At 34.4% G+C, this 13,157-nt stretch overlaps 1 protein-coding gene across 3 annotated transcripts; it reads left to right on the forward strand.

Moving 5' to 3' along the window:
* Positions 1 to 818: 818 nt before the first annotated feature.
* LOC110734443 lies at positions 819 to 8,884 on the forward strand. 3 transcript variants are annotated; one of them, XM_021914597.1, is made up of 15 exons: positions 821 to 987; positions 1,087 to 1,164; positions 2,106 to 2,189; positions 2,276 to 2,440; positions 2,955 to 3,023; positions 3,135 to 3,261; positions 4,186 to 4,258; positions 4,754 to 4,870; positions 5,564 to 5,683; positions 5,798 to 5,816; positions 6,412 to 6,496; positions 6,581 to 6,978; positions 7,461 to 7,576; positions 7,674 to 7,767; positions 8,561 to 8,884. In XM_021914597.1, the coding sequence occupies exons 1-15, from the start codon at positions 898 to 900 to the stop codon at positions 8,624 to 8,626; spliced, it is 1,701 nt and encodes a 566-aa protein (XP_021770289.1). In that variant the 5' UTR covers positions 821 to 897; the 3' UTR covers positions 8,627 to 8,884. The 3 variants fall into 3 exon arrangements, 2 of the variants coding, with proteins under 2 accessions (XP_021770289.1, XP_021770290.1); XR_002513807.1 differs by lacking the exon at positions 8,561 to 8,884 and having other exon boundaries at positions 819 to 987; positions 7,466 to 7,576; XM_021914598.1 differs by lacking the exon at positions 2,955 to 3,023.
* The last annotated feature ends 4,273 nt before the right edge of the window (positions 8,885 to 13,157 follow it).

Here is a 13,157-nt window from a genome sequence, read left to right on the forward strand (position 1 = left end):
CACAAAAAGACCCAACTCGACATGAGCTCGTCACAAAATCAATATGACACGAGAGGCTTGGTGGGTAATGGGACATGGACCTTTTTGTTCTAATTTTGGAAACACGGGCACAACAAGTCAGCTTGATATTGTCCGGCTTATTTTGAGCAATTCAACATTAACATATGAAGTACAAATATTTAAGGAGGTCTGTTTACATGACATGACATGTTGTCTGGACCGTGCATGACCTTTGATTTGAAAGATCGGCATGAGCCAACACGACACAACACAACTATTTCCCGGCCTATCTAGGCACAACACATGCCCACCTAACCACCTTTAGTTGTCTAAATAAACTCTTTATAGCATGACAAGAAAATAGACTTGATTTCAACCCTAAAAAGTAGGTTAACGCGTATCTTTATAGAGCTTACGAAGTATTCTTTATCTTATGGCATGTAAGTAAAGCTTATAGATAAAGTTTCTCTTTCTAAAAGATTAAAATGAAGAGGGAGGTAAGAGAATCCCCCTGCTCAGTTGATGATGGTGCTCGAACTTGTGACCTCCAAATCACAAGGTGAGTTCCCATTCAACATCACCAAGCATGATTGGTTAATCAATTCAAATTGAGTCTCAAGTTTCCTCTTGTTAGTTGTGAATCGGGTAAACTCTCGAATTCTCGATTAAAAAATAAATGTCAGGTTATTATTAGATCGGGTTGGTTTTGGATTTTTTTAGAATCGGGCCACTTTTTATTGAATAGGCCCGATAGTTAGCGTCAAAAACATGGTCCAACAAAGCGACCCATTATCATTTTCTCACTCATCATTCTTATACTCCGTAAGTTATAACTGATAACGATTGAGCTACTGAAGCATTGAAGTCAAATCAGTAGAATTCAAGTCAAGAACAAAAATGGAGGATTCGTTGCGAATTAAAGAAGTCGAAGAAACAATTTCCACTGAAGAATTTGAGTCTCAAATCGAAACCCTAAACGTTCCCGTTGTAAATATCACAAATTCCTGATTATTCGTTTCTATAATTCTCTCTCTTAAATTTATTAAATGTTGAATATTGTTTCGATTTTGATTTGAAAAAAAAAAGGTTTTCAGAGGATGTGTTAAGGATTGGAAAGCTTTCCAAAGTTGGAACCCTAAAAATGGCGGTCTCGATTATTTGCAGGTTTGTGTTTTATAATTTCATTATTTTGCATTATTATTGCATTGGATTCTTAATAATTTGAATGCACTGTATATTGGGCGAAGTATATTGGCTGTTTATTTGTTGTCAGTTTAATGATTTGCGCAACAAATTTAAATTACATTGAGGAATTATTTTCACCATTTTAACAAGGTAATTAGCTTAATCAAGTGGGAATTTGGCTATGAATAAATATTAGGATGATAATGAGCCTAAGTTACTCAAGATATCCTCGATTAAAGTTTGGCTCCAGTCGATAACTTGATACCTTTACGACTTTACGAGCCTATTCGAGCTCGGTAGATTTTACAAATGTGTTAAAATAGGGTATACTCCTATCTATGGCTATATTTGAAAAGCTCGAGTGCATGTTCGAATATATGATTAAGTTAAATAAATGAATGAGTTAAACAAATGTGCTCGAGTTCATGTTCGTATATATGGATTTAGTTAATTAAATAGATGGGTTATGAAGTTTGAGATACAATACTGATTTAACAAAATTGTGTTAAGGATCTTGAAAGAATGATGAAAGTTAGAAGTAATAATGTTAGAGCTTGAGAAAGGATTTACTAGCTCTTTACTTGAGCTCCAATAAAGCAACAGTATTATGCTAATCCGTGCCTGAAAATTATGATTTCGACAAGCTTGAGTTCAAGCCTAGATTGCCTTGAGCTTAATGAAGCTATCTTAAGCTCAACGACTTCTTATGATCCCGATTCAACCAATGAATGCACACGTTCACGGAGTCATTGTTTCATACGTAAATTAGCACAGTTTGTTCCTCTTTCTTGCATTTTACTGTTTTTTTAATTCTTTCATCATGTTATGTATATTCTTGTTTGGTTTCATTTCCTTTTCTTACATCCAAAATTGGCCGGAAAGCTGTGTAGCATATATGATTAACTGATTATAAATCTTAGGAGCGGGTACAATCAGCTATTGTGGAGATTATGTTATCAAGATCAGCACCTATCTTCTATGGTGATATTAGAAGCCATGAGAGGGTATGTAGTTTCTTCGGGCATTTACCATTTCTAACCTTATGATTTTGGACTATTCATTCAGGTTATGACCCTTATTGACTGTGTAGGTTCCACTGCCATTTTCTTCATTCATTGGATTTTGTAAGAGGGGTCAGAGCAAAGATGATAGTCTCGATGCCTGCAATGAGTCTGAGATACTTCAGAGTGTGGGAACGGATGCCGAGTTGTGCAATTCATTAACAAATGCTCGTGATCAGATTTATTTAGCTCAGGTTGAAGTTACAGTCCAGAGAGTCCTAGTGGACTGTGTATTAGTGGTAGAATGTGTTGTGCAGCATAGTTAATAACATAATGATGACAGTGATAATTTTTACAATGATATTGATTATTTAAGTGTTCAGATAGACTGGATACAAAAAACTCAGATGAGATAAAACGAAATCTTAAAAAAATTTGGACCAGATCACCTTATTTGAGTTGAAGAAATACGAGGGAAATCCTTTGTGATTTATGTTCTTTTTTTCTTATAATAACAAATTATACATGTGCATAAGATACTGGAGGCTGAATCCTAATGCCTTATCAGATAATGTTAGACTTCTGGTGGGGCATAGAGTGAGAACATTTGTTTAGAAATGCAGGGTGGCATTATGTTGCTACTACTGCGCTACACTATCTCTTGAGTTGTGTTTACAGCAGGGATTTCATTACCCCTCTTTATGTTCTAAGCACTGAAGTATTGGCATCTACTGGTTTATAATTCCTGTATATATAATGTGGCTGTAGGTTCCAATCCTGAACAGAGAGAATGTAGAAAGGGTACAATTAGAAAATTTACAAGAAGACATTAAAATAGTATGTTTATGAACCATTTACTTATGTGTTTTGATTTGCAGCTCTATTATATTATTATCTGTTCTGATTCTGAATGTAGCCCCTGCCTTACTGCTTGCTTCTTATTTTCAGCCTTCTTTCTTGGGACCAAGTAAAATTTCTTCTATCAATTTGTGGATGAATAATGCAGAGGCTAGATCGAGCACCCACTATGATCCACACCATAATCTTTTATGTGTAATTTCTGGGTGCAAGCAAGGTACCTATTTTTTTTTCTTCGAATTTCTTGCAACTTATGTTGCATTATGTTGCTTAGTGCAGAAGCGTTCTATGTTTGTGCAAATCTGCAAACAGTTTTATATCTGCATTATGGTGTTTGATTAATCTATGCTATCCCATTAACAAAAAAAAAAAAAAAAAAAGATGATATTTTGCATTGCTAGTGATTGTGTGACGATAGGCCTTTTTTTGTGTTGGCTGATCGATCTTTGTCATATACATTGTATGAAATTTGACAACGTGACAGATTCATCCCTAGTGCATTGCATTAATAATTATTATTATATTTATAGAACTCCAATATAATACATTCTGGTTTGGAATAGTCTTTTCCTGTGTACCTCTAGCTCTCTTGTCCTTCTGATTGGTATTTATGTGAAAAGGATGTTTTAATTAGTACCATGTTTGTGTTCTGACTTCAGAAAGATCTAATCCCTGACTCAGAGTTGTGGATATTGGAGTGAGATTAAGTGAAAGGCCTTGTAATAAGATGCTGCATTATTGTGGTGCATATAAACGGCAGTTAACTTTTCTTTTATAAACTTTGTGAGTCTGATATCTGGTAGCAAAATTGTTCTTCACATGGACATTTGTTCTGAATTTTAAGCATTCTGTTCGTGTAATTGGTTTCTTTGTTTGGAATGATCATCCTTAGACTCTTATATTAGTTGTGCTTCTTTGTGTGTTTATCAAAGCCTTTGAGCCTTGAGGGTGAGGCCGTGAGGGTTAATATGTTATTTTATTATATTTTTAGGAAAGGAGGAATATTTTTTTAAAACTCAGACGTTGGATGTTGCTGCTTTTTCTACTTCTGTCATAAACCATCCAATTTTTAAGCAAATAACATATGTATTTTGCTTGTCAATTTGTATTGATTCACCTTTGATAATTCTACTATTGGCAGTTGTTTTATGGCCACCATCTGCTGGCCCGCTGTTGTATCCTATGCCAATTTACGGAGAGTCCTCTAATCATAGGTATGCTGAAAATACAATTACTAAAGGAATGCAAGTAAAATTCTAATGGGAGTTTAGGGATTTAAAACTGGGACTGGGGTTGAGTGTTGATTGGGATTTTGAAATTCATATGGTAATTTCTGTTCCTTTGTTTGGAACTTTGGGTTGTGGTGGGCTAATGGGAATAAATTGAGAATAAAGCGGCGAATTACTAAAATATCCTTTATCTATCTTTTTTACTGTCATTAATGGGAAATAATAAGGCCTTCCAATTATTTCCAATCAATTGAAAACAAATGGAAAGCATAAATGGTCACTCATTTTCCATTCCCAACTTTAGATACCCATTTATTGAAAACCCTGACTGGGGCTAAGGATTCAGTGCTTTCTGTCAGATTCTGAAGGGCAAGATGCATTTATCAAAAGTTTAGAACCCTATGCTAGACTTTGATCTTTTGCTGTTTTTTTTTCTTTTCATTATAATAGTCTTATTCATCTTCACTTTTTTTCCAACAGCTCTGTTACTCTTGATTCTCCTGATTTTTCGCGTTATCCAAGATTTGAACGTGCTCATGAGTACTCCCAAAAAGTCACTCTTCATGCAGGAGATGGCCTTTTTATTCCTGAAGGCTGGTAAGTATTTAAAAAACTGTCAGCTTTACACAAGTCAGCAATGATTGTCCTTATGACTTCCCATTGCACCTGGGCTGTTAAATGGTAATAGGTCAGGAGTTATAAACCAGGGCACCCAAGTTCCAAATCTATTGAATGGTTCTTGTGATTCAATTCTGTGTTTTTGTGTAAGAGTGATATTCTTATGACTCAGATGAGGTTTTTGATTTTTGATTGGTGAGTATCTTGGCAATTTGTTTTTCCACTGGAATATGGTTTAGAATTTCTACATTAAGCATCGTATCTGAAACACAGGTGCTCTGACGACCATACACGTCCTGGTCTTCTAGGTCCAAAATAATGCAAAAGTTGTATAGAATGGAAATCAGAAATATTATTAGGACGAGGGTGATGCAAAAGTTTGTATAGGATGGAAATCAGATATAGACTTACTCCCCTCTTCTTGTTACTCAAGCTAGCTCAAACTTTATTCTAACAGCTAATCATGTATTGGCGCATTGCCTAGACTACCCCTCCCTTTAGGCTAGTTCATTAAAAAGTTATATAGAGGAGATTTTATTTTGTAGATCCATATATATGGCTGTGTCCTTTACTCTTTTAAGAACATTCTATAGAGGAGTTTTTGTTTTTGTTTTCATAATCTCTAGAACTGCAAGAATCCTTTCCCTTTCTTTATAATCACTTGTCTGACAGGTTCCATCAAGTTGATAGTGATCAATTAACCATAGCTGTTAACTTTTGGTGGAGATCGAATATGATGTCGAACATGTTGGAACACATGGATGTATATTACTTGCGTAGAATATTGAGAAGGTGTGCATTTTCATTTACCTCAATAATGTAATTTGATGAATTATATAAACTATGACTTATGCTATGTTTTTTCCGTGTTGTATCTGTTGGTGATACGGGTGTTCTCTATTGAAGATTGATTGACAAAGAGATGGTATGTAGCCTGTCATTTCATTTTGTCGTAGAATTGTACATGATTGCTATTCACTTGAAGTGATTGTGTCTTGATTGCCTGAGAATTTCTTCTGTGGCTCTGTCATTATCGTGCACAGGTTTGTTGCTTATTTGAAGTGATAGCACATGTCTTGATGTTTAGAATGGTTTGTCTAAATATGTGTCACTATCAGTATTCTTGTTGGCTGTTGCTGTTTTCTTTACTCAGCTTACCTTTCCTTTTCATCAACTCTAACTGTGATATTTCTTTTTTTTATATTTAATGAATCCCCATATGCGTTACCTTGTAGTCTTGCCTTGATGAATAGGCATTTGCATAAATGTCTTTTATTTATTTATTATTAAATTTGTGTATTCTGTATATCATATATTTCTCAGCACGTCTGCATTATCATTTATCAAGACATGTTTTAGGAAAAATGGCGACCTTAAAAATGCTAGTATAATTTTTTTGTTGGCACATGTCCCAGTGTGTATCATCATTAGAATTTACTTTACTGACGCAGTCTAAGATATGTTCATTTTTGGGTGACAATATTTTCATGATACTTCTTCTTTCCTTTTCAATAGGGCAGAATCAGATGTTGCAGAAAACTTATGATGCGGGTTCTGGCAAAATGAGAGACTGCAGAAGTGAAGAACCTGATAATGGAAAAACAGGTCTTATATTCACTGCACATTGGTGAATATATTTTGAGCATCTGGTCTAGAGTAACTGATTAGATTCTTGTGTCCTTGCATCAGATAGTCAAGGAATGGTCGCGCCCCAGAAGCATGAAAATAAGATTAATTTGAACGTCAAACCTCATGATCTTGCCCCCCTAGCACTTGAAGCACTTCATGAACTTCTTTCTCTCGTCCATGATGGGGTTAGTGCTGTCAGTCAACCACGCACTACAACAAGTGATTCTGGGGTGATTCCTGATAAATATGGCAAGAACACAATGCTTACCAAGTCCTATTGCACCAGTGCTGCCACTCAAGATCAATGTTCTTCAATAAGTGATTCAGGAGTTATTCCTGACAAAGACTCCAAGAACTTGCCGATATCTAACTTATGTCGCCTGGAAGATGATTCAATTGCCAGTATTTTCTGGAATCTTGAACCACTTGATCTTCTGACAGTTTTTATGGCAATGGTGGTGAGTTTTTGCTTTTAATGCCTTGAATTAGGGAAACCAATTGAAAGTTTTTCTGCTCCATGCTGCAGTTCCTTTGCTTATGTGCTTTCTCTTATGCAAAATATCGTTTGTTTTGTGGTTGTTTTTGTCATTTTCTAGATTATCGAGTATTTTATAGATTATTTAGAATTTTATATAGCCATTTTTCCTCTACCTTGTAGTAAGCTTTGCACTGAGATTCGCAACACTTTTGGGAAGATTGATTCATTGATATTTTCTGGCATTCTTAACAAGGACTTTGATCTTTTTTTTTTTTTTTTTTCCTAACTAAACGCTCGAACTAATATAATGATGCTTCTTGTCTCTGTTTATTTTTTTAAAGGTTGTGTGCAGTTAGCTACTTATTATCTAACGTTTCATCAATGCAAATTATTATTAATTGGTGTTAATTGTGCTATCCAAGTCGCATCTTATTATGTTTGTTTGTTTTGTTTTTTTCTCAGAACAGCTTTCCCCGAACCTTAGAGGCATTGATACTTCACATGCTTTCGCCAGTGGGGGCTGAAGTTCTTACGCGAAAATTTGATGAATTAGATCAGCAGCTGACTGAAGAAGACCGGTAAGTGATCAATTGTGAAATGACTCTGATTTGGTTTTTTTCAAATATGGCAGGTTTGACATCTTCTCTAATTCGGTATTTGTCTTGTTTATTACAGGGGCTCATTCTACCAGAGGTTTTATAGTGTGTTTGATGATCAATTTGCTGTAATGGATGTGATCTTGAAAGGAAAAGAGTCATTTGCACTCCAGGTAAGAGCTGATTTTACCTTTGTATTTTTCTAATTGGAATTTTGCGTCGATATCTGTTGAGGGAGGAGGTTGATAAATAGAGTATTACTTAGCAAAAAGAATATCTATTTTATTGAGGTGACTTTAATGTTAATAATTTTAGCATAAGCTTGCTTAGTTAAATAGTCAAAATTGGTGCAAGGTAGAAGTCTTCATGCTCTTGCAATACATGGTTCTCATTGTACCTCTGTTTAAGGAAGTTACTGTACTTTTAAGCTATTAGGAATAAATTTTTTATTTGAAACATTTTTTATTTGTGGGATAGGAAAACCCTTACAGTAGAACTTTTATATAGAAACTTTTCTATCCACCGATGAAATGGGAATATAATCCGCACTACTGTTGCTTTTACATCCTTGTTACCATACAGTTTTGTACACTAATACGTACTTGTAATACATAATCAAATGTAACTTCTTATCCCGGAGAAAGTACTTTACAAGCCTTTTGAATGATCCATTTTTCATCCTTTATATCATTTTGTCTTTTGGGTTGGCCTTATGTTAATGCAATACTAGTTAGTTACCTTGCAACTGTGGCTTCCATCTCTATGTCAGAGCCATCTGTGCTTTAGGACTCCAAGAGGCAAGCTGGATTTTGCTTCTTATAATTATGAAATCCTTGGACATGCTTCTGTTTCACAATTAGAATCATATATTTATTAGATCAATCAATAATGCAAGATATCTTTTTCCATATTATATACCATTTTAGGATGTAAGTTACATTTTGTGATTTTGTTACTCTTTTGTAGGCATTCAAGAATGTTTTGCAGCTATACATGGGAGTAACACTCAGTGGGTCCAGTTACACAGTCTGACGATGCACTGATTCTTTTTTTGGGGCAGCTTGGTCTTGCCTGTTATAAATAGAAAGTTCGAGTGCTTGAACAGTGAATTTCTTTGTCTTCTGCGGCATATTTCACATGTGAGTCACTCATTACATTGTAGAATATTCATGGTTCTAGTTTGAATACTAGTGTACTCCATATTTGTAGATGTTAGATGCTTTGTGGATTTTTCTGTATAATTCAAATCTTATTATGACATTGAGTACAGTAAATGTTGTCCATAAGGTTTCTGTAGATGTTTTTACTTAATGCTTAAGTACTACGTCGGCTTGTAATCATGAGGCAATTAAGTTTAATTTGTAGATTAAGTGTTTAGTTGATGAGTCGTTTTTGCTTAAACTCGCTGAATATGTCGGCCTTATATGGTGTCCACCATGGCTGCATCTGAGTTTTCTTACTTATATGATCACACCTATGTTGACATGGGTACAGGCTTACAGAACATTAGGGAAGGTTTTGAGGAACATGGTTTATAAGATACGATTGCATGGAGGAACAATGAAATAATGATTGTGGGGAGGTAAAATAGAATTGCCAAGGGATATGATAAAATGATTAAAATTTATATATCCTCCTTTCAGTTTCAGGAGGCAGCCAAATTGCTTGGTAAGGGTAATGGTAGTAGACTTACGAATTGGGTTGATTGTTTGGTTTGTTCATACTCATTGTCTAATTTGATAACCTGGGGCCAATAAGTTCATGTTAGGTCTATCCGAGCTCAATTCACAACTGAAGTAAATTATAAGTTTGCATAAGATTAGATAAGTTGATATTGTGACATGATCATATCCTTTTCTTTTGAAAGAAAGTATTGATCACCAAAATCCTCAGAAAGTTTGTGGTATGCTGACTAAGAAAATACAGTAGTTTGAAATGGTCAAGTGAAGCATCAGTTGTTCTGAAGATGAGGTCAAGTATTGACATCATGTTGTTGCTGAAGTAAGCGAAAACTTCGATTGTCAATGACTTCAAAAAGATGAGCGTAGTATAGGAATAGACAGAGATGAAAGCAAAAGGACTGAAATTATAGAAAAGGAAGAAAAAAGGACATGTTCCTTAAGAGATGAGATTCCCTGATGAAGATGACATATTGTGGAAGTAGAAAGTTGTTACGGAGTTAAAGGAAGGGGAATTGAGATGGAATACAACCCACTCTCTTGAATATTATCCGCCCGTGTAGTAGGAGAGAAAAAAAAAAGGAATTTTCCCTCTTTTCGATATTATATGACCACTTAACTAATTCTTTTTCTATTCCAATCATCGGTGGCTTAAAATATGAATGAATGCATTTACTAATTGATTTTATATCAATGCATTATTATTTGTGCATTCTCTTAAATATCAATGCAATAAGTAACAACTCTTTAAGTGTGTGCATAATTTGGGAAAACGCACACATGGAGATGGAATGGGGTTTAAAATCTCTTTTTAAGCAGTGTTCTTTTCCTTAACACAGCAAGGCTGCAAGTGACCTAAATACTTTCTAAAAGATCACAATACATCACACTTTGGATCACACTACCTCACACTTTGGATTACACCACATCACACTTTGGTACTGTATGCTTTTAAGTTAGAAACCTTTACAAACAGCAGAAGTCTAAGGCTTATCCCACAGTTTTGTTACTGTCTTCTTTGCTGTCACATGTATGCATGTCCTTGTTCCTAGTACTCCTTGAGCCTGTAAATGTGTCCTACAATAACTGTGTTGTGCCGTGTTTCCGACGTGATAGAACAGTGTATGTGATCTCTGAAGTACCTGTGTGAATGGGTTAGCTTTGAATTTGATGTCGGTTGCTGGTGTCACCGGTGTGGTTACAGTGTTGAAGATAACTTATCTGAGTGGGAAACACCAGATCACATGAAAATGGTACGAGGACTCTGGGACTTAATGTGGGGAGACTTAAAATTAGTACTCTTTCAATTAATGTTCACACTTCCAGATAGTAGTGGACTTAGTTTGTTAAGCCGGTTGGACAAGCTCTCTTAAGTCCGTATGTCACTAGGTCCACTAATAGTCTATACGTCTATATCAGACAGTGGATTCTTACCCTTTTTTTTTTCATCTGAATAACTTTCTTATGTTTATTTTTATTTTTATGGGGTGTTAAGAATGCCTCGTCTTTAATATCCCTCAAATAATTAATTCATTATCAAAGATATGTATATTAGCCCTATTTGAGTCACGAGTACAAATTAGCGAACTCATGGACAAATTCATGGACAGATTAGCCTTATTAACCTTGGGTTGAATGGGGGTGGCTTACTAGCTCAGATATAATGAGTCGAGTTGGTCTTGAGTTTAACTTAGGTCTACTTTTACTTAAGTTATTTAATGTTCTATAGTATTTTGTATTAGTTAAGTTAGTTAGTCCATATCTTTAGTTATGAGTTATGAGGGATAAATGAAATATGATAACTAACTATCCAAAGACAAGGAGTTGTAAATTAGTAAGACATCTTTAGGCCACTTTGATAAGCTTGACATGTCTAGTTAAAAACTCGAATTGAGTCGAGTTTTGACCGGATTTAACTTGTTTAAATGTAGATAGTCTCATGAGTCATGACTCTCATCTACATTAGACTACCCCCAACCTTTAGTAGCTAGTATTAGTACTACAGTAGTGTAAATCAACCAATTATTCATAGAGTTTATGATATTCTATTTAGCCTATGATTGTGAATAGTTGATTCAGCTTTTCTGCTCTCAAAAATCGAAAAGACCCGTGATATTATTGAATGAATGGCTATGATTTGATTGATAAGAACTTATAATGAAGATTGATGGACCATGTCACCTGAATTTTTTTACCAGTAATCATGGAAGGGGTCAAGGGGGTCATCTATAATAGCAAAGGCTTTGTTGTTTGTTGTTGGATTTTAACACAGAATTTGAGAAAATAGAGTCACATTAATGTTTAAGGGTAACTACATTTTTAAGGATTATTCAAGACTCCCAAAGCTAAAGTTCCTTTAGCATCTTTTCAACAACCTTTGACATTTTTATTTTTAGGGCTTTCATGTTTATTTTAGGAGGAGTAGTTCTTACTTCATCTCCCGGTCACTTACTAGCTATTCACTACTCACTATGTCCCGGACCACTTAGTATGATATACACGCTTGTAATTGGTTGAAACGTCGTATAAATTAGAAGATTGAACTAATTTTTTTCCACTCTTTCCAACATTCTACATAAAGTTGGTCAATCCTTTGTAATATTAGAATTTTATGATTTGGATGCCATAGGAAAATTTCATTTTGGTTCTTTTTGACATTGGAGGAGTTTTGTTTATATCTCTAATTATTAAATTTGTTGTTTTAATATGCATCTAAGTATGAACATTTACAGGATTCAGTACTTCTATTGATTTAGAATTTTTATATGACTAGTTTAGATTACATTGTTACACTATTATACCATGCTACTATAGTATTATGTACAAATTTCTTATTTGTATGGTCTCAGTTTATGTAACTTTTAATTTTATCTCTTATAATCAAGTATGTGTACTTTCTTTTGATATTTATTGGAAAAATATTGCTTGTTAAAATCTTTTTTAACTGTAGAGTGCGGCTGGTGGCTTATACATAACTGAATTTGTACAAATAACTTCTAAGGATAAAAGTATGTAGTAAATCCATTTATAGGAGGGACCTTATGAATAAACTACTATTACTCTTTTCATATTGAACATTGACTTTCACCAAAAAAAAAAATTGTGAAAGCAACTAGTGTTCTAAGTTTTGGTTAATTCAAGTGTACATATGGTAGAGGAAGAGATTCGAACCCGCGCCTGCGGTGTGGAAGGCAGTAGTAAAGAACTACTAACTCAACCCAGGTTTTCTGGAAAATAATTTGGTTAATTAGATTTTTTATTTTTTGAGGGGTTGGGTATTAATTTGTTTAATGAATTCAAGAGGTCAAAATTCAAAAAAAGAACAATTTATTTTCATAGTAGTTGTTTCCCAAGACAATGAAATATATCCTTCCTTGACTGCTTAAAAGCAGCAAAATTTTCCTTGTCACCTTTTTTCTTCTTGCTATTAGAAAATTCTCTGATCTTCCTGATTAATTGGCTAGAAAGGCTAGACTAGAAAGCCACCAATTTGATTTCCTCCTTGACTTCTATATTATTTATTGACCATTATCTTTATTAGAATGCTGATGTTTGCATCTAGCAAATTCTACCAGTTAGTCAAAGAAAACCCTAGATGTATTTATCATAGAAAGAGTTTTAATGTAGAATTTTCAGAGTTCTTTAATCACGAGGGGGAGAAATTATCTCTTGTTATGCACACTATGCAAAATTGCAAATGAGTAAAACATTTTTGTTGTGTGCTCTCCCGTTTCTGAATAATAAACCGCATTTAGTTGTAGGTCTCACTAACGATTCGTCACCATTTACCTTTTTTTACGTTTTTCATTATTCTATATAAGTAACATACATTCTTGTTACCTAGATGCAATATTAAAGGTGATATAGAAAAGATTTGAGGTTTT

This window comes from Chenopodium quinoa, unplaced genomic scaffold, assembly GCF_001683475.1.
Source record: "Chenopodium quinoa cultivar QQ74 unplaced genomic scaffold, ASM168347v1, whole genome shotgun sequence".
Lineage (NCBI taxonomy): Eukaryota > Viridiplantae > Streptophyta > Magnoliopsida > Caryophyllales > Amaranthaceae > Chenopodium > Chenopodium quinoa.